Source organism: Podarcis pityusensis, assembly GCF_964106645.2.
Source record: "Podarcis pityusensis genome assembly, chromosome: 2".
NCBI classification, from domain to species: domain Eukaryota; kingdom Metazoa; phylum Chordata; class Lepidosauria; order Squamata; family Lacertidae; genus Podarcis; species Podarcis pityusensis.
Genome location: NC_138029.1, coordinates 19,104,519 through 19,131,310, shown reverse-complemented (window position 1 = coordinate 19,131,310; position 26,792 = coordinate 19,104,519). Strand labels below are relative to the sequence as shown.

General features: G+C 45.9%; 1 protein-coding gene across 2 annotated transcripts in view; it reads right to left on the bottom strand.

Annotated features, from left to right (window-relative positions):
- HLF (HLF transcription factor, PAR bZIP family member) overlaps nt 1–26,304 on the bottom strand; it is a 76,056-nt gene extending 49,752 nt beyond the window's left edge. Inside the window, exons 1-2 of one of the 2 annotated variants that reach the window (XM_080995004.1) lie at nt 25,724–26,304; nt 21,216–21,551 (exon numbers count right to left, since the gene is read on the bottom strand). In XM_080995004.1, the coding sequence (XP_080851130.1) occupies nt 21,216–21,551; nt 25,724–25,829 (442 nt within the window). In that variant the 5' untranslated portion in view covers nt 25,830–26,304. The remainder of the gene's footprint in view (nt 1–21,215; nt 21,552–25,723) is intronic. The other variant, XM_080995005.1, reaches the window with a different exon arrangement.
- Between the last annotated feature and the right edge of the window lie 488 nt (nt 26,305–26,792).

Genomic DNA, 26,792 nt, shown 5'->3' with positions numbered 1-26,792 from the left:
CAGCACTGAGGTGCCTGAAGGGGTTTTGCTGGCTGTTGGGCACAGTGATGGTGGGCTTTAATGGCTCAGAGTCAACAGAGGCTGACTCCTTCCCCGTACCCTCCAACATTTCTCCGATGAAAATAGGGACATCCCATTCCACAATGATAATTCTACTATTGATACCCCCCCACATCTTACTGGGTTGCCCCAGCCACTCTGGGCAGCTTCCAACCTATATAAAAATGTAATAGAACATGAAACAATAAAAATACAGGATTGCCTTCAAGCAGCTTGGGGGGTCAGATAACTCCATACTCTCCAACATTTCTCCAATGAAAATAGGGACATCCTGCGGGAAAGCGGGACGTTCCAGGATCGAATCAGAAACCAGGACGGCTTCTCTAAATCAGGGACGTCCCTGAAAAATAGGGTCTGCTTCCCTTTTCCTGTTCTTTGGAATCCATCATTTATGGTGGTAAGAAAAAAAGGAAGGAGGCAGACTCTGTTAAGCATCATCACAGTGCTCAACAACCAGAAAAAAATAAAATACTCTTCTTCTTCTTCTTCTTCTTCCTCCTCCTCCTCCTCAAGCTCTCCTATTGTAAGGTAAAGGGTAAAGGGACCCCTGACCATTAGGTCCAGTCACACACAACTCTGGGGTTGTGGCGCTCATCTCGCTTTACTGGCCGAGGGAGCCGGCATACAGCTTCCGGGTCATGTGGCCAGCATGACTAAGCTGCTTCTGGTGAACCAGAACAGTGCATGGAAACACCGTTTACCTTCCCGTCAGAGCAGTATCTATTTATCTACTTGCATTTTGACGTGCTTTCAAACTGCTAGGTTGGCAGGAGCAGGGACCGAGCAACGAGCGCTCACCCCATCGCGGGGATTCGAACCGCCGACCTTCTGATCGGCAAGTCCTAGGCTCTGTGGTTTAACCCACAGCACCACCCGCGTCCCTCCCATATTGTAGGCCATGCACATTTCTTAGGTATTGATTCTAATTTTAGGACATACCTCTTTCACCAAAGATAGTGATCTAAAACTAACACCCCCCAATGCTCGGCTTTGTAGAACCAGCCAGAGCAAAGGTAAGACCTACTGGGGGGACACACACACACACACACACACACACACACACCCCGACCTTCTGAAAGCAGCTCCCATTTTGCACAGAGATTGTGTGAACACGGCCACGAGGAGAACCTGACTGACCCAGCGCAGGTGGGGCTCACTCCCTTGTGTCAAGCCCTACCCACAATACTTTTGCAGACTGCCTGCCCCTTGAGAGAGGCATGTGGCTGAGCGCCAGTGGAACAGAAGTGTAATGTCTTCCCTCACCCCTCTAGCTTGGGCCACAAAAATATCCAGGAACGAAAAGTGCAGGTTCGCATCTACTTCCCCCGCCAGTGGTTATTTGCAGAGCTTGAGCTTCTCAACATTTCCCTCTTAACTCTGCAACGTGTCGAGTTAATAGGCTACCTGAAACACAGCCATTGTCACTTCCAGGTTCTGAAGACCACAGAGAAGGCTTTAAGTGGTTTGTCAGGCATGACGCCCAATCTGTGCCATACAAGAAAAAGGATTTCTCTCCCCTCTTATTTTCTCTCCTTCTGCGCACTACAGATCGGCAGCTGTATTCAACAGTTTGTTTATCAAATTAAGTGGCACTGAGCAGGGTTGAGATTCTGTGTGTGTGTGTGTGTGTGTGTGTGTGTGTGTGTGTGTTTCCCTCTCTCTCTTTTGCAGTGCTTAATCTCTGACCTATTGTCCCCAGCCATGTTCCAGGCAAGAAGAACACATTTCGGGCTGTGCTCCCGAAGGATAATTGGGCAAGAAGTTTGTTACGGCCGCCGCCGCCCCCTCCCTCCTCGCCCCCTCCCCCCCTCAGCTTGACATCGTCAATGAGAGATCCCCTGCCAAAAACAACGCATGCAGGCCTCCTATTTATGCTGCTGCACATTAGCGAAGGACATTTTGTCACGACTGATTTATCGCCAGAGCTAGTTTCTGACATCTGCCAGTGACAAGTGTGCGCTAATCGAAGGGACACATTGATTCGGAGGCACCTGGCAAGGTCTGCTTCCCTAATTATCGGCCTGTTCTCTCGCCAGCTACTAAGCCCTGCGGGGTTATCCGAGGCACTGTTCCCCTGTCGAGCCCTCCCCGCCGACACAAACACAGCCCCTTCACCAGTTCGCATAGTACTTTCTGCATACTAGTGAAGAGCAAGCTGAGTTTTACCCAGGCAGAAAATATCAACAAGTTGCAGCAGGGGCTCATGTGCCACATCAGGATGTGTGCATGGGTGCGCATCAGTCCGGACACTGAGGTCCAGCTCCGAGGGCCTTCTGGCAGTTCCCACACCGCGAGAGGTGAGGTTGCAGGGAACCAGGCAGAGGGCCTTCTTGGTAGTGGCGCCCTCCCATCAGATGTCACAAAGATAAAGAACTACACAACTTTTAGAAGACATCTGAAGGCAGTGTTGGGAAGTTTCAAAACGTTTCATGTTTAATTGTTTTTGTATATGCTGGAAGGTGCCCAGAGTTGGTCAGGTAACCCAGTCAGATGGTCAGGGTACAGTGGTACCTCAGGTTAAGTACTTAATTCGTTGTGGAGGTCCGTTCTTAACCTGTAACTGTTCTTAACCTGAAGCACCACTTCAGCTAATGGGGCCTCCCGCTGCCACTGCGCCACCGCCGCACGATTTCTGTTCTCATCCTGAAGCAAAGTTCTTAACCCGAGGTTAGCAGAGTCTGTAACCTGAAGCGTCTGTAACCTGAAGTGTATGTAACCCAAGGTACCACAGTATTATTATTATTATTATCATCCTTCCACTGCCCTTTCCTGGAGTCTAGGGCAGGAAAGAGACAGGGATAAATGTACGCTTGTGTTTTGAGGGCCAAACCAAGCAAAACTGAGAGAGTTCTGTGATCTGGGTTCTATGGAGTAGGGGAAGGATTGACTTCAGAACAGTGGCTGGGTTAGAGGTTGGAATCCGACCTGCAGCATTTTCCTGATCTAAATTGTCCGCCTTACTGCTTTTTCTGTCTCACAGTAGAAGGCACACCGGGTTTCTTTTTTCAGACACATTTTATTATTACTATTAAAACCCATTTCTTCCAAAGTTACAATACAGCTTTGTCCACTGCCATAATATCACAGAACGATCACGCTGATCCTCAATCACTGTCATGTTGGCTCGCCTAACAGCCCCAATAGGAACCCAACTACTGATGTGGTTTACTAGACATTGCAAGGTAACCACACTAATTAACCCTAGAGATTGAGGGATGGATCATCGAAGTAAGAGAAGCTGCCTTATACTGAACCATCCCCATATATTACCCAAAACCACTTCAAAGTGCATATTGTGACATCGGTTTTTTATATTTTGACCTGGCAATATACTGCGCATCATGACGTGTGCCAAGACGATATATTGTCCAAAACCGGTTTCAACTACATATCATGATATTGCTTCCATTTCTGACCTGGCAATCTATCATAAATCATGACGTGTATGTGTGTGCTATGCAAAAAAACACAATGTGGGGGAAACCGTGAAGCCAGCCAGCGCATCTATGTAGCTCCATCCTCATTTCAGACATTGTGATATATCAGTATACAGTGGTACCTCGGGTTAAGAACTTAATTCATTCCAGAGGTCCGTTCTTAACCTGAAACTGTTCTTAACCTGAGGTACACTTTAGCTAATGGGGCCTTCCGCTGCTGCCACACGATTTCTGTTCTCATCCTGAGGTAAAGTTCTTAACCCAAGGTACTATTTCTGGGTTAGCGGAGTCTGTAACCTGAAGCGTCTGTAACCTGAGGTACCACTGTACTGTATATATCACAATGTTGAAAACCAGGTAGAGTCGTACCTCGGAAGTCGAAAGCCTTGCGACTCAAATGTTTTGGCTCCCAAATGCCGCAAACCCAGAAGTGAGTGTTCCGGTTTGCAAACGTTCTTTGGAACCCGAATGTCCGACATGGCTTCCGTGGCTTCCGATTGGCTGCAGGAGCTTCCTGCAGCCAATTGAAAGCCGCGCCTTGGTTTCTATATAACGTTTTGGAAGTCAAACAGACTTCCGGAATGGATTCCATTCGACTTCCGAGGCACGACTCTATTGCCCAGCCCTACTCTCAGGACTCCTGACAAACTATAGTTTCCATGATCTTCTGGGGGAAAGCCATGGTGGTTTAAAGTGGTCTCATATTGTTTTCAATGTATGTCACGAATGTGGCCATTATTAATTCAGCACAATCACCCTATATGCTAATAGCAGGTATCATATCTCTAAGGGCTGAATACCTTACAAGCCAAAATACCTCACAAGAGAAGAGGTACCAGAAGACTTGGGGGAACCTCGGAGTTAGAAGAAGTATTAAAAAAAGCTGGGGGGGATGCACAGGGAGCAGACCCCCCCCAAATAAAACAGTCCATGGGGGATTGATGCATGCTCAGTTGCCATTGCAAGCTAACATCTATGCATGCCTCTCTGAAATGAACAGTTCTTGCATATTTCCTATTCATTTCTCTCTGTGTGTTGTTGTAGTTTTGCGAGAGGTGTTGTTGTTCCGCGCCAGTCAATTCCAGCGACTTGTGCCAAAAAGGTGCCTCAAACAGGTCTACTCTGGAGCAAGCAGACTGAGGCAGCATGCACATGTTTATAATTGAACAAACAAACAAACAAGCAAACACAGTGACCGTTGCCATTTCCCCTTCGCCCACCAAAAACATTTGAGGGCAAATATGATTAATTGCAATTTTACGGCAAACATTACGCCTCAACATTCTAAGTCAAAAAAGGACGTGTTTCTCTCCCTCCCTCCCTCTCTCCTCCAGTCTTTCTGAGCTTGTGCATTCAGCAATTTTCCTTCCCTTGCCCCAGGAGAATCTATTTTTAAATTTGCCTAAATGTATTCTACATCTCCTTTTGATCTAAACTGCAGCTTCTCGCAACCCAGAGAGGGAGGAAGGGAAGCGAGGAGCAAGGAAATCTTTAGTCTTTTCTCTCCTGCCCCCCCCAATCTCGATCGGCACGGCATATACCACCCGGACTGCGGCTGAACTTTCCCATTCTGCTCTGCGTTTTACTCCAAGGCCGGTCGCAGCAGGGACACGGGCTAAGGGATATGCCTTGCTCCGCGCTGTTCCAGATAAAGTCATGCTCTGCACAGCGTTCTGCCATGTGCCTCGAGCACATGGTGGTTCCGGCTACAAACCAACGTTGCTGTGGTTTTTCTCCTCCTTCCTCCAATGCGAAAAGGCAGAGCTTTAGAAAAGACCTGCTTGACGGATTAGCCGCCTCTCCTCCTGCACGACCCATGTGCGGAGGCCAAGGATAAGGGAGTTTGTAGCAAAACGACACTCTCCAACCTGCAGACTCGTGAAAGCAGCACACAAGGGTTGTTTACACGTCGTGGAGCTCCGGAGCAGTGTTAGAAACTCAGATATATAACCTAGGTGCCAAACGGCTCCTTAAACCATGGTTACAGTCGCCAAAAAGGAATGTCTAGTTGCCATTTTTGGACAAGATGGCGCTCAAGTCTTATTTTTCAAAGGACGAACTGGCTGTGACGTCTGACTAGTTCACATGACAACCTTGAGCTAGGTTAAGAACTTTGAGAACTTAAGGAAGAAAAGTCACTTAATCCAGGGACAGTCCAGATAGATAATGGCCACTTCCGATGGTGACTGCTCCTGTTCAGGCTCCACAAAAAAAGGGAATTTGGTTCCAGAAATGCAGCATGCCCAGTTCAGATAGTGTAGCACATGTGGTGCTGTGGTCTAAACCACTGAGCCTCTTGGGCTTGCTGATTGGAAGGTCGGCGGTTCAAATCCCCATGACAGAGTGAGCTCCTGTTGCTCGGTCCCAGCTCCTGCCAACCTAGCAGTTTGAAAGCATGCCGGTGCAAGTAGATAAATAGGTACTGCTGTGGTGGGAAAGTAAATGGCGTTTCCTTGCGCTCTGGTACTTTTCACAGTGTTCCATGTGCCAGAAGCAGTTTAGTCATGCTGGCCACATGAACCGGAAAGCTGTCTGTGGACAAACGCCGGCTCCCTCGGCCTGAAAGCGAGATGAGCGCCACAACCCCATAGTTGCCTTGACTGGACTTAACTGTCCAGGGGTCTTTGCCTTTACCTTCTTTTTTTTTTTTTTAACCATGTTGTACCTTTACAGATCCTGCCAACCTAGCAGCTCTAAAGCACATCAAAGTGCAAGTAGATAAATAGGTACCGCTCTGGCAGGAAGGTAAAAGGCGTTTCCGTGCGCTGCTCTGGTTTTGCCAGAAGCGGCTTAGTCATGCTGGCCGCATGACCCGGAAAAACTGTCTGTGGACAAACACCCGCTCCCTCGGCCAGTAAAGCGAGATGAGCGCCGCAACCCCAGAGTCGTTCATGACTGGACTTAACTGTCAGGGGTCCTTTACCTTTTTACCTTTAGATGGTAAGCCTGCCATTGGACACAGGGCACTAAAGGATTCTGAAGAAGGCAGGGTGATCACAGAGGACTCTGTGGGCCTATGTGATCATCCCTGAATGGGATGAGTAAGGCCAGACTGAGCCCTTGGAGAACAGTCCTTGGAGAACAGCTGTGGGAAACCTGCTCTGTCAGCGTAGACAGTACTGGCCTACATGGAGAAACAGTCTGACCTGGTGACCTTTGGCTACGATGCTCATGGGAGTTGAGTACAGCAACATCTCTGGAAGGCCCCACAAGTCCCCCAGCCCTGCTGTATGGTTAACAAGTTTTAAGCTGGGTATTCAGAATAACTCTTCTATCTTTTCAGTGAAGTCACATAGGACAGTAGATGGGAAGCTACCCTAATACCAGGTCAATCTGTTTCTCCATGTTCTGCCTACTCTGACTGGAAGCTGCACTCCAAGGTGTTTTCACCTGCCAGGGATTGAACCTGGAATCCTTTGGCATTATAGGAACTGCTCTACCAGTGAATTATTGTCCTTCCTTACCCAGAGGAAGGAAGGTATTCAACGTAGCGCTAAGCAGGTCTCTCCACTGGCAAAAGCATTTCTGCTTGCCGGATGAAACCATCAGTACAAGCAAGAGTAACAAACCACTATTCTTTGTTTATATATATATTTTTAAAATGTATACTCTGCTTTTTGAGGAACTTCCTCCACAAAAGCTGCTTACAATCCTTGGCTTAGCGTTGCATCTGAAAGCGGACAGTGGCTTGTTTCACTCAAACAGACCACAGAGTAAACTTTTGTTTCGTATTGCAAATTGGTTTTTTGTTTTTGCTTTCAAGGAAGAAACTGCAAAGCCCAGTGCACATGCAACACTAAGATAGCGTTCATGATTTGCTGCTATTTCTCATAATAGCTTGCCACTTCTCATCCATAGGAAGGAGCAAAACAAGAGTCATTTGTACATTCACAATAAACCACTTACCACGGTTTATTATGGTAAGTGAGCATAGTCAATGATCTTTTAAAAAGTCTTTAGCTAGCTAGAAGCTAATTACATTGTTCAAACAATGATCAACTTCAACAGCTGCTCTTGGACAATGTAGCCATAGAACTTTAATTGAAGCCATCATCAAGCAGAAAATTAAAATACCCCCCCCCCTTTAAAGTAACTTTCTTCTGTGTAAGACGGGGTAGGCAACCTAAGGTCCGGGGGCTGGATGCGGCCCAATCGCCTTCTCAATCTGGCCTGTGGACAGTCCAGGATTCAGTGTGTTTTTACATGAGTAGAATGTGTCCTTTTATTTAAAACACACCTCTGGGTTATTTGTGGGGCATAGGAATTCATTCATTATTATTTTTTCAAAATATAGTCCGACCCACCACATGGTCTGAGGGATGGTGGACCGGCCAACAGCTGAAAAAGGTTGCTGTTATAAGACATTCCCTGGCTGCTTACCCATCTGGGAAGCAATGTGAAAATTACTTTTTCTGCAAGGTTCCCATTGGAGCTATTACATGTTATTTCTGCTGCTATTTTGGTGTGTGTGCTTTTTAAGGAATTGCACATGTTTTTCTGCCATTACATCCTCTGTGATTTTTTTTTAAATTATAATGTAGTTTTACTTATGCTCTTAAGTATGCTACTTGGCAGCATATGAAATTCACCAGGCACGTTTTGCGCCTGGCTATCTGTCACTTGCCACCAAGTGAAGATGCCCGAGCACCAGGATAGTGCCTGACGTCTTCACCATCTGTAGGCACATGCCATCTTCACCATCTGTAGGGATCCTTGGATCCTGACTGTTTTCCCACACTAGCAAGCCATCCTGTAGAATTCTGTTATATTTTATCTGCACAATCAGAATGAATTTCAGGTACCAAAAAGTTACATTGAAAAATACGAATTCCGAGCCATCTGCCCCCAAAATGGCAACGAGGAATTCCATTTTGGGGACCGTAACCCTGGTTTAAGGGACGCGGGTGGCGCTGTGGGTTAAACCACAGAGTCTAGGACTTGCCGATCAGAAGGTCGGCGGTTCGAATCCCCGCGACGGGGAGAGCTCCTGTTGCTCGGTCCCTGCTCCTGCCAACCTAGCAGTTCGAAAGCACGTCAAAGTGCAAGTAGATAAATAGGTACCGTTCCGGCGGGAAGGTAAATGGCATTTCCGTGTGCTGCTCTGGTTTGCCAGAAGCGGCTTAGTCATGCTGGCCACATGACCCGGAAGCTGTACGCCGGCTCCTTCGGCCAATAAAGTGAGATGAGCACCGCAACCCCAGAGTCGGTCACGACTGGACCTAATGGTCAGGGGTCCCTTTACCTTTACCTTTAACCCTGGTTTAAAGAGCCATTTGGTACCTAGCTTATATAACTGAGTTTCTAACACTTGGAGCCTTAACAAGGGATTAACAAGTTCAGTTGATAATGGCACTAAGGATACACGCTGAAGATCTGCAGAGACGGCTCTGTTGTTGAACCTCCTGCCATAAGAAGCATCTTCCGTAGGGGTAAAGGTCTTCTCTGCCATAGCCCTACACACCAAGGAACAACCTCACCAAGGAAGCCCATGTATGGAAGCTAACTTATGAAACCTTCTATTTTCAGAAAAACTTTTCCTTGTGGCCACTGAGGTGGTACAGTGGACCGCACCACTTCAGAAGGTAGGTGAGAGGAGCACCGTTTTGAAGTCTCTCCTGTTCTTTTTGCTCTGTACCAATTCACATGACTGGTGAGGATTTATGGTGTGACTACCATGATTCCCTACTCCATTCTACCACACTGGTCTGGTCTGGACTCCATATTTACCCTCATCTGTGGTCGTTCCACTGCGGCCTTATACTGAAAGCTCAAATACATCGTTCCAAAAGGAGAGAGCCCCACAGTGGTCATGTGAGTTGGTCCTTGGGAGATTTAGTGGGGCAGAATACATCACAAATTTAAACTTGCTTCTGTGGGGCTTGTCAGTTCTCAACCGCTAGCATGACTCGCCATCATGTCTTCAAAGTATTTTTCTTGGGGACTAGAAACTTTTTTTAAAGGAAACACACTACACAAAAAGTGCCTCATAGGCACTATGTTTTCTAGCCCCAGAGTACAGTATTTGGCATGTTTCTATCCAAAAACCATTAAGGTTGCCTGAGGGCTTATAGAATTTCTTCTGAGAGCAATGTGAACTACACTTCACAATATTCTGAAAGAATCAGTGCTTGTTTGCTTGCTTGCTTGCTTGCTTGTTTAACTGTGCACAAAGCTTGATTTCCAGAATTAATGTGCTGCAGTTCAGCTCTGTCAGGAAAACAAAGCACCCCTGAATTTGGAAGCTCCCCCCTGCGTTCCCTCAAGTTGAAGGACTCTCCCTCCCTCTCTAGTTAACTTAGTGATAGAAGAAATGAATTCTGCGCCTGCTCTGGGACACTTCGATTTCGTTTTACTTCATTTGTTCCAGGGTGGAGGCCTCCTATTAAAAACAGATGCCAAGGCCCAGAGGTACAGTAAGCCCTGGCTGTATATCTATGCCATCCGTGCTACATGCATTTCATGGGAAGTTTTGAGTCGGCGATCCTTGCCTTTAACCCACACGCACAATGTTCTAATTCCGCCCCAGTGTTTTGCGCATGACTGGCCTAATTCTGCCAAGAAAACTCCTCCAAAGCTCAGTGAACTCGGCAGAGGCATTCCGTTCAAATTTGTCGAGCTTTGATCACGCAGGCCCCGGGTTTTAAGGTGCTACAGGCCTAGTGGGTTTCATCGCCTGCACCTTAAAGTTCAAGGGACGCAAAACACAAGCCGGGTTCCCAAAGCAACCCTCTAAGACGACACGACAGAATGCAAGGTACATCAAGGGTATAATTATCAAAGTGACATCACAGCTTTGCCAACAACACAGGCTGGGGAACGGCACGTTCCCAAGCCCAATAATAACTTCAGAGTTTTGCAGTAAAATAATGCAAAATATATTAGAAAGCCAGCCACAGGGCAAATTTAAAAAGCACAGCCAAATGCTGAGTTAGATCTCCTCGCAGACCCCAAACTGATTTCTATACTCCCCTCTAAAGGAAGCGCTCACATCCAAAGGCTTCTTTTTATCAATTTTTCCTCCAAATCCGGATTTTCAGAACCTTGTGTTCACTTTCATGAGCCAGATTTAGGAAGCAACCCTATACAAACGTAACCTGGGATTAAGTCCTATTGACTTGCTTCTTCTTCTTCTTCTTTATACTTTATTTACAACATGGTCCGCAACAACTCATACATACAAACAAACCCACCACCATCGACAATTTAATTATCAAAATTAAACTCCTATTCCCTTAAACAAAGAAAACATAACATAAAAATAAAAGACATCCTTTATCCTGCAAATGGCCTCCTTATTTACTTTTTTATACTGTTTCTTTTATATGTGATTATTACAATTTTTCCTAATTATGACTTATAAACCGCAAAGTCTCCTGTAGAAATTAATCAAAACAAGTCCAGGTGTATCTTTTGGGGCACTGTCTGGTAAAGTATTGTCTGCATTTCCCCATTCTTTTTGAAATTCTTGTCTAGGTTGTCCCCTAATTGTCTCTGTTAATCTGGCCAATTCAGTATAATCTGATAATTTATCCTGCCATTCCTTTTTTGTTGGCACAAATTCTTTTTTCCAATTTCTGGCAATTAAGGTCCTCGCCGCGCCTGTGGCACAAAGGAATATTTTCCGATCTTCTTTTGCTATACCTGTGTCTGTTATTCCTAACAGGAAAGCTTCTGTATTTTTCACAAAGTTATATTTAAACATTTTTTTAAGTTCATCACATACTATATCCCAGAAGCTTTTGATTTTTTCACAGCTCCACCAGATATGTATAAGTGTCCCTTCTGCTCTGCCTTGCCTGGTGGAAGACAGACTTGGGTATAAAGGTGAAGCCGGATTTCTTACTTGAAAACAGCAGCCCTTATTCGTTAACGGGAGAAGTGAGGAGGGAAGGAGATGGAGAAATGTAACTCACAACTCCATAAGGCCACTGAGCTCGCCACTGCTTTAGTGGCTTTCCGACTCTCAGTCCGTGGGTCTTAATTAAAGTCTGTTGCTTATTCTAACAGTTTTGGGCAGCAGGGACACAGGTGGCGCTGTGGTCAAAACCACTGAGCCTAGGGTTTGCCGATCGGAAGGTCGGTGGTTCGAATCCCCACGACGGGGTGAGCTCCTGTTGCTCGGTCCCTGCTCCTGCCCACCTAGCAGTTCAAAAGCATACCAGTGTGAGTAGATAAATAGGTACTGCTCCAGCGGGAAGGTAAACAGTGTTTCCGTGCACTGCTCTGGTTCGCCAGAAGCAGCTTAGTCATGCTGGCCACATGACCCGGAAGCTGTCTGCGGACAAATGCCAGCTGCCTCAACCTATAGAGCGAGATGAGTGCACAACCCCAGAGTCGTCCACGACTGGACCTAATGGTCAGGGGTACCTTTACCTTTACCTAGCTCTCCAGAACCCTCAGCACAGGTCTTTCCCATTACCTGCTACTGCAGGGAGCTGGAAACTTGTAGCTCTCTGGATGTTGCTATATTGCAACTTCCATCATCCTTGCCCATTGGCCATGCCGGCTGCATCTCGTGGGGCCCAACAACACCTGTAGAGCCACCAGTTCCCCATCCCTTTACTACTAGGTCCTTTTAACTGAAAGCTGCACCCACTGCCTTGCCCCCAGTAAGCAGTAGTCACACTGAGGTCAACAGTGTGCCTCAATGGCACTTCCCCAACTGGCCGCTGTTCTCCTGGGGTAGCTCAGTTGGTAGAGCTTGAGACTGTTAAGCTCAGAGTCGTGGGTTCAAGTCTCACACTGTGCAAAAGATTTCCCACATTAAAGGAGGTTGGCCTAGATAATCCTTGTGGTCCCTCCCACCTCTACAATTCTTTTATAACATATTTTATTAAATTTCCCATAAGGTTCCAATTCATAATATATTTTTTTCTTTTGTTCTATCGACTTCCCATCCCATTTCCCATGGTGGTTGTTTTTTTATTCTATCCCTTTGCTGTACCCTAGCGTCACTGTTTTATTTTTATTTTTTTTATTTGATTTTACAAATATAAAATCATAACAATCCCAATGCTCATCCATATACAGAGATAACTCTGAATCTCCCCCACCGCCTTCATGGTTCCTATTGTCAGCATTTACAACTGCATATTATTCAATAATCTATATTTTATATCAATCCATATTGTCCATAATATTTATTACATTACAAGTGAGATTAAAATCCTGCTAATGTTTTCATCTGCTTGCAATGGTCTCTTAAATAGATTGTAATTTTTTCCAATTCTTTTTAAAAGTTTTTTTTTGTCATTTTATCCAAGAGGACTAGCTTCACTGTTTTCTATCATAACCACAAAACAATAATCTCTCATTCTGGATGTTGCTCGTAGTTCAAATCCTGCTTGCGAATTGATCATTTTATAATATTTCTTTAAATGGTCTGGAAAAGGCTTCCATTTTTCCATAAAACCAAGTCTATGACTCTATGACCTCCCACCAGCCCCAGACCAGGGCTGGATGTAGGTTTGATGAGGCCCTAAGCTACTGAAGGTAATGGGGCCCTTTATATGTCCAGCTGTCCTTTGTCAACAACAAATTGTCACTGTTTTTTGTGCTGAATATATGCTATATGGTAATTTATGGACCTAATAGGTATCTAAATCCATTTGCACATAACAAAACACGTATTTTATCAAAGTAATTGTTGAATTAATCTTATATTTTGGAAATGTACATCCAGTTGTTTTTTTCCTTTATTTTTTTGGGGGGCCCCAAGAGAGTGAGGCCCTGAGCTATAGCTTGTTTAGCTTATACATAAATCCAGGACTGCCCCAGACAACATGGCCAGTGGTCAGAGATGATGGGAACTGCTATCCAACAATGTCCAAAGGACACCACACACTGGCTACCCCTGCGTGCGACTGAACCTCAGGTCCTCTCAACAGGAATTCAGCGCTCTGCCACTGAGCTAGTTTCTACAGTGAGCAGAGCTGAGATTTCCTGAAAGTCAACATCCAGAATACCAAACCCTCCAAAATCCCAAAGCTCATAAGCGCTACTTGGGTCACTGAGCGGTGAAGAAAATGCACTCTCCATATGCCCCAAAGCCCCTTTCCTTGTTATTAGTCTCGCATGTTGCCGAGCTAAACTGAAAACAACTTTCCTGGACTTAAGCCCTGGTGAGTCAAAGTCAGCCTTGGGCCTTGTTCTTTCAGTATGAGAGGAATCCATGAATATTAAAAAAGAAAACCTGCAACCAGAACAACTTTGCTGAAGGAAAAGTTTATCAGCATGCTTTGAGATTTCCAACGGTGCTGCATGCAGACTTCGGGGGGGGGGGGACGACGAGTGGGACCGGGGGGGGGGGCTTTGAATGACCAACCGAGAGCACAAATCACACGAATGACTGACCCATAACAGAGGTTGCAAATTAACTCTGACAGGTGATCATTAAAAAGTTGGCAGTCTCCCGAAACAGCAGAAGATTGCCGTTCTAATCATTTGCCCTCCCCTGCGACACGGCTTGGTGCATGTGGCTTGTGTTAGAGAGCTGATTCAAATGTCCAGCAAGGCAACTGGTAGAGTCCTCCCAACTTGTTGAGCAGTGTGGAAGTTGCTTATCTGAATGTTTCTCCCTGTACCTTGAAAGAACAGACATGCCAAAGGGGCCCAGCCAGGCCTTTCAGCAAAACCTTCTCTCCCCTTATGTTTGAGGCTCAATTTTACCTAGACAGCCTTATGCTGCTGAGGACCCCAATACAGTGGTACCTTGGTTCTCAAACTTGATCCGTTCCGGAAGTCCATTCCAAAACCAAAGCGTTCCAAAACCAAGGCACGCTTTCCCATAGAAAGTAATGCAAAACGGATTAATCCATTCCAGACTTTTAAAAACAACCCCTAATACAGCAATTTAACATGGATTTTACTATCTAACAAGACCACTGATCCATAAAATGAAAGCAATAAACAATGTACTGCAGTCACACAATCAATCAATAGCTGAACTGGGTTCCACACAGTCACAAAAACAAAACAAAAAGAGCCGCAAAAACAAAAACGCAAAATAAATAGCAAAAACCGACAGACCTCAGCGTAACACTCAAAACAGAAGTGTGGCACTCAAAATGGAAGTGTTTCACTCAAATCGGAAGCGTAACACTCAAAACAGAAGTGTAGCACTCAAATCAGAAGCACAACACTCAAAACGGACCACATTTGGCTTCCTTCCAGGTTTGCTGTGTTTGGGTTCCAAGTTGTTTGAGTAACAAGGCGTTTGAGAACCAAGGTACCACTGTACCTCAAGGATGACTTTTCCCCACATAAACCAAACAACACCTTGCAATAATAATCTGAAGCCCTTCTGTGTGTTCCCCCTACGATGAGATGCAGAGTGTGGGCCTTCTCAGTGGTGGCTCCCTGCTTAGGGACCGCTCTCCCCAGGAAGGCTTGTCTGGCACCATCATTATGTATCTTTCAGTACCAAGCAAAAACGTTTCTTTTCAGCCAGGCCTGAGGTTTTTATCTGTGGCTTCCTTCAGTGTGTATGATATTTTAGTTCTGAGATATATATATATATGAAAGTTCTTTTTTAGCTTTTGCTCTCCTTTAGTTCTATATGAGCTTTGATGCACGTTCTGTTATTTGTAAGTCACTCTGAGTTACCTTTTGCACACACACACACACACACACACACACACACACACAAATAGCTGAGGGCTAAACCACGTGCCTTTCTAAACATTTTAATCGGCTCTCGGAAACAAACTGTCGATTTTTTGTGGCCTTTTCAAATACGCACGCAGATTGAACACACCTTTGAAACAAAGAAGCAAGGAGACTTTTCTCCTTCTCTCAGGGCTGACCTACAAGAGATGAACTTCTGCTGGAGGTTATGGTAGGCATTTACAGGGAACAATCAACAGGTTGCTCAGCCGTTCCTATGCCACTTAAGGATCCATTGGAAAAGGTCCTTTTGGTCCAAGGACTGTAGCAGAATCATAGAATCTTCGAGTTGGAAGGAACTGCAAGGGTGATCTCGTCCAACCCCCTGCAATGCAGGGATCTCAGCTAAAGACCATCCATGACAGATGGTCAGCCAACCTCTGCTTAGGGACCTCCAAGGAAGGACAGTTCACCACCTCTCGTGGGAGTCTGTTCCACTGTCGAACAGCTCTTACTGCCAGAAAGTTTAGGACTCTCCTTTCTTGTAACTTGAAGACATTAGTTTGGATCCTACCCTCCAGAGCAGCTTGCTCCATCTTCCATGTGACAGCCCTTGAGATATCTGAAGATGGCTATCATATCTCCTCTCAGTCTCCTCTTTTCCAAGCTGAACATACCCAGCTCCTTCAACCACTTCTCATAAGGCTTAGTTTCCAGACCCCATATCATCTCTGTTGCCCTCCTCTGCGCACGTTCTAGCTTGTCAACATCCTTCTTAAATTATGGTGCCCAGAATTGGACACAGTATTCCAAGTCTGACCAAGCCAGAATAGAGTGGCCCTATGACTTCCCTTGATCTAGACCAGCCTTTCTCAACCTGTGGGTCCCCAGATGTTGTTGAACGACAACTCCCATCACCCCTAGCTAGCAAGGCCAGAGCTCAGGGATGATGGGAGTTGTAGTCCAACAACATCTGGGGACCCACAGGTTGAGAACCGCTGATCTAGACACTACACTACTGTTGATGTAACCTAGACTAGTGTTAGCTTTTTTTTTGCTACTGCATCACACTGTTGACTCATGTTAAGCCTGTGGTCCACCAAGACCCCTAAACCCTTTCCCCATGTACTGCTAGTAAGCCCAGCTGGAGGAAACCTGGCAATGGAGGTTGAGAATCAGCAAGACCCAGGAACACTTAAGCACATCTGTCCCATTGAGCGATATCTTCCCAAGCAAATTTGAATTGGGGAGCATGTAGCTCAGGAAGTCTTAATAACGTTTTCTATCAACACTCCTTCACACACACAAACTTTTTATTTATACATCTAAAAAAGCAACAGTGTGACCCATTCACACTTGTGGTGCATGGAACTGTCTCAGTAAGCCCAGATTGGCTGTGGTCCTCTGCCATGCGCACGTGTGGTACAAAACACACATTTTTATTCCGTGGGCATGACACCGCAAGCAGCCTTTGGAGGCCAAGCGAAACTACATAAACCGCAAAGTGCAGCCTTTTCAACTCAAGGTAGCCACTTGGGAGCCATTTCACACATGCGTTCAGATCACTGGTTTACTCAACACTTGACGACACTTAAGGGAAAGTCCTCCATCAGAGTCAACTTCATTCAAAACACAAGTTTTATCTGTGATGGCACACAAGTCATCAAGCAATGCTATGACATTAGGCCCTGTTTTCAGAAGAACAAAACTAACCACAGGATAAAAACAATGCCAAGTTAGTGGCAGAAGAACCAAGCACAGTTCTAGCTTTTCACGGACAAGAAACATGTTTTTATAGGTTCCTCAGGAGGAGGTTTGCACCATGTTCCACTCCCAACGCTGGTCATTCTGTTTATTTATCTGGACTTCTTATCTCATGCTTTTGAAAACAGTCTCGGATTTGAAGCCTGTCCCAGGATAGGGGAGAGTGGAGCAGTTCCTGCTCCAGGAAACTGCGTCTGGCTCCAAATAAACACATTTGCGTGCGCAATTTTGCCCAACGCACACATTTTTGCAATGCGATTTCCCCGAAGATAATGCTTCAGGAACAGATGCGTTTATCTGCACACTTTAACCCATGCTTGTACACATTACTTGCCTGGAGAAATAAAATTCGGAAAAGTGCGCATTTCGAAGGATGCTTGAATTTCAGTTAGCGTATTGTTTCAGAAAGTGAATCCTTACTTCCGAGTAAGGATTCCTAGGGTCGTGCTAGAAGGCCCACTATATTCAGTGAAGCTTATTCCCTATGAAGCAAATTTTGAACTCCCCCCTTAATTTGAAACCACTTCCAGATTGCTTCTCTATTATAAATGCTCCGAGCCGTTTTGCAATTTTCTTTCAGAACTCAGCAGCCCCGGGGCCGTTTGCAACACGATGTTCCGAGCTCGCTAAGAGGCTTTTCGAAGTTGTCATGAGAGCACTTCCAGAAGGAAACGTTAGGTGGGGAGGACAACCTTTCCAGGATGAGCCCATTGACAAGGCCTCTGCCAGGGGAAATCCTGCTCACAGATGCCACTCAGGACAGGCCCTATAGATAACTAATCCTTTTACAACAGTTCCATGCAAATGATCTCATAATGCTGCCTGTGCAAATGAGCCCTTGCCAAGAGAACATAAATGCAAGGCTGCTTTTCCAAGGGAGAATCACAGCAGGTGGGAGGCAGGCCGGTGCAACCCTCTCCTGCTAATACCCACCAATTCCCCATTGCACATCCTTCCCCTAGCACTTTTAACTCACAGCAGGGCTTGCTTCCAGTTTCGCAGCCCAGCTGCAGGGCAGGGAGCTGCAGAAGGAAAGAATCAGGAATCGACCAAGCTATTCCCCACTCCCATTAGCTGTATCAGGAAAACGCCAGTTAGGAAAGCTTGCTTTTCTCACAACATCAGCCCCCAATGAGGCCCCACAGTCCCTTGTTTTGGAAATCCAGACTCGTGGCTCTCTCCTTGCAAGCCAGGTCCTTGGCATAATCACAGCGAAAAACAACAACACCTCACTAATATAAGCCCTTGCTGGCACATGTTGCTGGTGGAGCAGCCAGATGCTGCTTTTTGCAGGTTGCAAAAGAAAAGGGGGATAAAATCCAAGCCAGAAATTTCATATCCTTATCAAGATCCATTAAATCTCAAACCGTTTTTATTTTCTAGGCTAATGTGCAATAGGAAACGGAATAGTTAGATGACTTTCTCCTACGGAAAGCAAATGAGGACTTGGTTGCTAAAAATATAGCAAGTTCCGCTTGCCTGCAAAAGCCTTACATGGAAGATGCAGGTTTCTTGATGTTTTCTGTGTTTGACAGTAGCTACTTTTAGGAGTTCTTTCCCACTGATGGAGAACCCATCGTTTGAAAGCCCTGGGGCGGGAATCTAGATTTTCATCCATTTTAAGTCGTGGCCGACAGGACAGTCTCGACGCAAAAGAACAAATGGATACAAACCTGGCGCCAGAAATGGCAAAATGAATAAGTAAATAATAGTGGGGGGTGGGGGAGTATTTCAGCCACCCTGGTCACCCCAGAACTGACTTTAGCAGCCATCTTTCAACAAAGAAACTTCAAAAGGGAAAACGCAGCTTGAAACCACAGAATTGCAAGTCATCAAGAGATTTGGTGCCATCCACTTGTAGATTGAATCAAAGGATTTTTATCACACTGTATGTGTCGATTGGCTTACCAATGTTGGGGTTTCTGTGTTATAAACAACAACTGGTTCTGGGTTTTGGTTTGAAGAAACACAATTCTCACAGCCTGTACTTTTCTGCATTCCATTTCCTGCTCACTTCAGCTACATTTCTCTCCTCCCCCCCCACCCTAGAAACAACCAGGAATGCATATGTATGTATTTGCAACTCAGGATAACACTTCATAACATTTGGTGAAGGGGACTGCGGTCCACAAAAGCTCGCGCCGTAATAAAACTGCAAGCTGTTGCAGCAAAAACAGCAGTTTTTAAATCTGGAGGGCCATGTCTGAATGGGAATTGGAACCCCTCGTGTTCTTCCTGGACTAAAGCACAGTACATTTCCAAGCACAGTTCAAAGTGTTGGTGCTGACCTTTAAAGCCCTAAATGGCCTCGGCCCAGTATACCTGAAGGAGCGTCTCCACCCCCATCGTTCAGCCTGGACACTAAGGTCCAGCTCCGAGGGCCTTCTGGCGGTTCCCTCACTGAGAGAAGTGAGGTTACAGGGTACCAGGCAGATGGCCTTCTCGGTAGTGGCGCCCGCCCTGTGGAACGCCCTCCCATCAGATGTCAAGGAAATAAACAGCTACCTGGCTTTTAGAAGACATCTGAAGGCAGCCCTGTACAGGGAAACTTTTTAGTGTGTGATTTCAGGGCTGGAACTCACTTGGATTCCATTCCGGCACCTCTCAAGTGGGTGCCACTGCTATTATAGAAGAATAAGGGAGGCGTTCACGGTGAGTTCTGGCACCTCTTTTTCTAGAAAAATAGCAGTGTGATGTTTTACAGTAAAACCTCGGTTGTCGAACGTAATCTGTTGCGGCAAACCGTTCAACTTCCGAAATGTTCGACAACTGAGTCGCGCCTTCTGATTGGCTGCAAGAGCGTCTTGCACTCAACAAGAAGCTGCGCCGGACGTTCGGGTTCCGAAAAACGTTCGAAAACCGGAGCATTTACTTCTGGGTTTTCAGCATTCGGGAGCCGAAACGTACGATAACGGAGGCGTTCGGGAACTGCTGTGTTATGTTTTTATATATATTGGAAGCCTCCCAGTGTGGCTGAGGCAACTCAGTCAAATGGGCAAGGTATTGGTATCCTTATTATTGTTATTTTATAAAGGTTACTGAGATGGCACAGGAAGGAGCTGCTGGAAAAGCAAACCTTGTTGCTAGCAACATACAAACTGGCCACAGAAATAAACCTCCTTGAATAAGCTGGAACTTTATTCCAAATTAAGTAAGTTCATGACCAGGGTATGTTGTGTGCAAGGCTTTTTTTCCCTGCCAGAACTCTTTTTCTAGAAAAATAGCACTGGTTGTGTGGAATTCACGATCAACGGGTGGGGTGTGGGGATGTAAGACATGGGGTGGAAAGAAGAAGCTCTAGGAGGAGGTTGCACTGCCCCTTATATAATGAAGCAAGAGAACGATTTTTAGCACCTATAATGACAAGCTCCCCTGGCTAGAACCCCTCTGGCATGATTTTATATCTCCTCGCAGACATAGATAAGCATGTGACCTGGCGTGTAGCACTCTTTGCAACTGCCACTAGGAAAATTAGAGCAAATTATATAGCCAAGATAGCCACCAACTGTAAAGGAGATGAATTTATTTGACCCTATCTACATCAAGCTATATTCTATCTTTATCACCAAACTCTGAATATAATTGCACATTGTATTAATTAACATTCTTTTTTAATATGTTAGTGGCCATGTGGTGATTTTAGCCTATACATTTTATTGTTTAATGTCTTAACCTGTATATTAAGGTACTTTTATAGCTCTGTTTAAGGGACGCGGGTGGCGCTGTGGGTTAAACCACAGAGCCTAGGACTTGCCGATCAGAAGGTCGGCGGTTCAAATCCCCGTGACGGATTGAGCTCCCGTTGCTTCGTCCCTGCTCCTGCCAACCTAGCAGTTCGAAAGGACGTCAAAGTGCAAGTAGATAAATAGGTACCGCTCCGGTGGGAAGGTAAACGGCGTTTCCGTGTGCTGCTCTGGTTCGCCAGAAGCGGCTTAGTCATGCTGGCCACATGAACCGGAAGCTGTACGCCAGCTCCCTCAGCCAATAAAGCGAGATGAGCGCCGCAACCCCAGAGTCGGCCACGACTGGACCTAATGGTCAGGGGTCCCTTTACCTTTAGAGCTCTGTTTAGAGTAAGTAATGTCTTGATAATATAAATGTTTTGAGTTTTTGTATTAATCCAGAATATTTTCTTTTAATTGTTGAATGATTTCTTGTGTACATTGCAGCAGCCTTTGGCTATATGCAATAAAACTGACTGACTGACTGATTAGGAGGGGATTGGTTGTTGAGGCACAACAGCCCCTAGTGTGTATGTATGCGCGCACACACACTCACACAAAAACACACACAATCATTCTGTTTGTTTGCACTCGAGTCTCCCCAACAAATCTCCTACGGCTGATTTACCTGGCCTGACTGGACTCTGCATGCAGTTCTGAGAAACCATGGTAGGGTGGGCCGACGTGGATGCTCTGCTGCTGAGGTCCATGACGGAAGGTGATGCTGAGGTAGATTGCTGAAGAGTTGGTTGGTGTGGGCTGTGGTCATGCTGGGCCGGGCTGGGCGGAATGCCGTTCTCCGAGAGAAACTCTTCCAGGTCCATGTATTCCAACTGGAAAGTGTCGCCATCGTAGGGAAGGGTCTTGTCCCATAATGTAGGACCCAGAAAAGCGGACTGTGGGACCATAGCATTGGTATTGTCCTCATCCAGCTTTTTCTCTTTGTCTTTTTCTTTATAAAACCCTGAAAGGGAAAGAAAGAGAAAGAGAGAGGGGACAGGGAGGGGGCGGAAAGTCAGTACGTCCACAGAGGAGTTTGTTTGTTTTCTTTCTTGCTTTATAGGAAAACGACAACAGCAACCCTAAGAGTCGGTTCTCCTCCTGCAATTACGGCTCTCTCCGTACGGAAAGCTCTACGTTTCGGTATAGGGTTTTGAAGGGCCTGGGATAAATTATTTTCGACTCATTAAATATATGCAGGGTTTCCGCCTCTGTTTCTAATTAGCAATTCATCTGTACACTTGGCTTCGAGCAAACGTCAAGATCCAAACAACACTGTGAGGTTTCATCAGAGCAGTCGCAGCAGAAGACGGAATTGGAGGCGGGGAAAGGGGGAAGCGGGAGAGAGAGATGATAGAATCGTAGAATCGGAAGGGACAACAAGGGTCATCTAGTCCAACCCCTTGCAATGCAGGGAGGGAGGGAGGGAGAAATTAGAACAAATATTGCCTAAAAGGACATGCTCCACAAGTTGAGAGTGTCATTTTAGAGGATGAAACTTAATTTTTGCCAATTTATTCAATGAGGGGCGGTCTTAAAATAGTGTGTGTGTGTGTGTGTGTGTGTGTGTGTGTGTGTGAAAGTCAAACCTGCTATTATTTTTGTGATTGGGCAACACTTCGCTTTGCTATTCTACGTCTAATTAAAAAGCACATAAACTGCTCTCGGGAAAACCAAAGAGATTTAATTTTACCTTCTGAAAATGCCAGGTAACGCTAAATGAGATAATGATAATGATAATAATAATAATAATAAAAACTGCAAGTGCGTGACAATCCTTTTTAGTGATTTCCGTGCAATTTTACACACATTTTCCTTCCCAAGCAAAACTAGACTGCCTTCCTTTCACCAAAACATCTTCTGAATTCCCAAGTCATGTTACAACTTTTTAACACCCCTCGTTTGGGGAATCTGAAAGTTGAAAAATCCAACAGGCCCTTACTCTGCCAGCAAGTTCTCTTGCACAAAGCCCACTGAGATGAATCAGAGTCTTGCAGGGTTCCAGTTTATCCCAATAGGGTTTTAACGGGAGAACTTCTCGAGAGCTAAACTTTTAAAGGAGAAGTTTGATCCCCACCCCACTCCTCTCAAAAAACCTCACTGTCTGGCTCTGAAGAATGACCTGAATTGTTTTCTGTTTTACAAAGTTGCGGAGCCTATAGCTCACAAGACATACCATGGTCCCATTGATGGAGACAAATAAATATAATAGCCTCTATCGTCCACAAGAAAGCAGAGTTCACAATATACTAGAATGTCCTGGTGATTAAAAGCATGCAGCACACGAGCAGAAATGGTCTTTGATTGCAAAGACGTAAATGAGCAAACAAAAGGTTATTTAATGTGGAAGTAAATCGTGTGATTTAAATGAATCTTTCCCAACAAAAAACGGTGGTCGCTGTACTGCATAGGATGTTCCCACACATTGATCTCCCTTGGTTTTTAACTAAACTGCTTTAGCAGCAAGAACAGAGAGCTGGAAAGGCAAGGCTGAAGTCCCCCACTTCTGTATCTACCATTGTCCTGATCTATTCTGCCCCATACACCCAAAACATTTGGGTGTTGGTTTGGGGGACGGGTGGTTGTTGCAGCGTTTTGTTCTTCACAGCTCACATTTGCTTGAAGCCACGAATGCATATGAACTGTTTGCCCCTTAGGACTGAGGAATACAGGTACATTAGGACTAACAGCTGCCATAATTTAGGTTTTCACTGGGAAAGTGGCTGTGGGGAAAGGGAGACAGTCAACACACCCATTCTTTCCACTACTCAGAGTAAAGCCACTGGAGTCAGTGTAGCATAGTGGTTAGAGTATCAGACTAGGACCTGGGAGACCAGGGTTCAAGGCCCCGCTTGGCCATCAAGTTCACTGGGTGAGCTTGGGCCAGTAACCGCCTCTCAGCCTAACCTACCTCACAGGATTGTTGTGGGGAATAAATCGGGGGGGGGGGGGGATCATGTACACCACCTTGAGCTTTCCCAGAGCAAAAGGTGGGATATAAATGCTATATACACACACAAACAAATATATTCACTGCATCCCACAGCTGTGTTTCAGTACAGAAAGAAGAGAGACCTAATCAAGGATTTCCAACGTATCTTGTAGCTCAGTCTTGACTTCCACATAAACTGGGTTTAAGATTGAGATGCATAAAAAGAGATTTCCTGTCATTATGCTGGATAAAAAAGGCACTATAACAGCCCGAAGATTCAAATAAGCAGAGTTACACATCTACTCAGACATAAGTTCTGTTGTGTTCAGTGGGGCTTAATCCCTGGTGGGTAGAGGATCCTATAGACAGGCTAGACTGCAGCCTAAATTTCTAAGGAAGTTAAGAGCCTCAAACGACACAGTGGTCAACATATTGATCAATATACAGTGGTACCTCAGGTTACATACACTTCAGGTTACATACGTTTCAGGTTACAGACTCCACTAACCCAGAAATAGTGCTTCAGGTTAAGAACTTTGCTTCAAGATGAGAACAGAAATTGGGCTCCGGCGGCGTGGTGGCAGCAGGAGGCCCCTTTAGCTAAAGTGGTGCTTCAGGTTAAGAACAGTTTCAGGTTAAGAACGAACCTCCGGAACAAATTAAGTACTTAACCCGAGGTACCACTGTATCTTTTTTAAAAAAAGGTTTACAGACCCATATATGTTTCTAGGATTTAGGGAAAGAGATCAGCTGTCCACAACTGACCGTTTATGATTTGCCATGATCTTGGATTAATTCTGAACTTTCCTTCCAGATACGCTCCCTCTGGAAAAATCATTATAATCTCTGTGTCCTTTTCTTATTTATGGATTTCGTGGATTGCTGTGTGTCACTCACAAGACCGAATGCTACAGGTCCATGCGCACTTACTTGGGAGTAAGTCCCACTGAACGAAGTGTGACTTGCTCTAAAGGAAGCATGCCTTGGATCAGCCTGCACAGGCAATACTCAAATATCATATGCGGTATATGAAGCTGTCTAGAAAACTACAGGGAAATACTGAGCGCTGCGCAGTCTGCAACAGCTAACAAGCCCCATTGCTGTGAATTGTAATGGAGTGTGCATTGCACCCTCTGTGTCAAAAACACCACAAACACTCACACTCTTAGAACCTACAAAAGATGTAGAATAAGTCCTTGCGAACATATTTACAAAAACCTATTGCAGCTTCTTAGTGCAAAGAGGTATTTGGTAAGGGTTCTGTTTTGCTTACGTGCAAATCCAGAAGCATAGCTGAAAGACATTTTGCATGCCTTCTTCTCTTTAAACTTTAAAAATAATAATAATCTAACACATAAATCCATTCTCCCACGTGAGAGAAAGACTGAATTTTTTAATAGCTGTAATTCTAGGCATGCACTTCCTTGGAACTCGGGTCCACAGAAATAAAAGATTAAGACTTCCAAGAAAACCGATGGCAGGAGCTGATTGATATCTAAAAGCACTAAGACGCCAGCGCCTTAACTTCCCATTTAAATCACCTTCAGAAGTAGTGCTCCAAGTGTGCTTTACAGACAAACAAGGAGAATAATAAAAAAGCAATAAAAATAATAATCAGCTGGCTTACTCTTTAACTACACATGCCATAGTAAACAAATTAAAGTCCAACCCTATGAATGTTTCTATTACAGTAAACCCACGGTTACAGCACAAGCCTAACGCATAGACTCCGGCTGCGCAATTCTAAATACACTTCCTTGGGAGAAAGCGCCCCTAGACCCCAGCTGAGGTTCCAGCTGAGCAAAACTCAGCAGTATTTTCCTGAGAAAATTCCCGGCGCCTCTCAACAAGCAACGGAGTTGTAGGATCCACAACCTAAAGGAAAGCGCTCCGGCTCCTGCCCGGGGCGCACGGCGGACGCACCGCGCTCTGCATTGATGCGCAAACTTAAATGTGGGCTTTTGCGCGCTTGCACGAAATGCGCTTTTGCGCGCTGCTGCTGCTGCTTAGCCAGAAGGCAGTCTTTTAAATATCTTTGCGCTCTGTACCGTGTGTGTGTGTGTGTGTGTGTGTGTGTGTGTGTGTTTATATATTGGTCCAGAGGAGAGGAGAGGAAGAAGCAAGCGGGATAAAGCGGGGGGGGGCACCCCAAAACCACTACCCCAGCCTTTATTTCCCTTGCCCCCGCTCCCCATTTCTCTCACCGTCTTCATGCTGCAACGGTAGCTTGAGCGGGTTTTCCAGCAGAGATTTCAGCACCCCGTAGGTTGGAGGTAGGAAAGTTGGATTCAGAGGCAGAGGTCGAGCCATGGTCCTGATCTCTCTTTCTCGCTGCCCCCAAATTATTCTTTTTCAAACCAAGAATAAGAAAAAGGAGGGACGACAGGAGGGCGGGCGTGGGTGGGAAACCCCAAATTAGGAGGTAAAAGGAAGAGAATGGGAGGGAAGGGGGGAAGGAAAAAAAACCACCCCACTGCTAATAATTTTTCTGAAAAATAAAAATAAAAATCATCAAGGGCTCCTCCTTTTGGCGAAGTTCTAGCCGGCTCCAGACGCTCCGAGGAAATGGGGACGTCCTTTTGCTCGCTTGATCCCCTTTCGCATCAACAACAACAGAGGCAGCAGAAGGAGGGGAGTAAAGGGGGGTGGGGGGAGAGAAAGAGGAAAGAAAAGAAAGAAAAGGAGAGAGGCAGCCCTGACAGCCAGGCAGCCAGGCAGCCAACCAACCAAGCTCGCTCGCTCCGCCCAGACCGAGGAGCTGCCGGGGGCCGCCTGCGCCGCGCTCAGAGCAGTTGGCTGTCCATGTGCGGACGCCGACGAGCGTGACGCCCAAGGGCGGCCCTGCGCCCAGGGAGGCGGGGTAAGGGAGGGGCCGGCCAGATCGCCGCCCCCGACCCGCGATCGGATCCCGCTTATCCGCCGCTGCCACCCCGGTTGCTCTTCTCGGGCGCCTTTCTCCTCTTCTGCGCCGGAGAAGCGGCGGGAGAAAGGATGGGCGAGAAAGGACTTTTAAAGGCGATGGGGGGGGGGGGGGCACCGGAGAGAAGCTGCAGAGGAAGGGAAAGGATGGGGAAGGAAAAGGTTAAATTCGTTCCGGAGCGCCTGTTTTGCAAGATGCACTTCTGGAAACAGAGAACTGTAGAGTTGGAAGGGAAGCCTGAGCAGTGCTTCCCAAACGCGGGTCTCAAGCTGTTTTTTTGGACTACAGTTCCCATCAACCCTGACCACTGGTCCTGCTAGCTAGGGATGGTGGGGGTTGCAGTCTAAAAACAG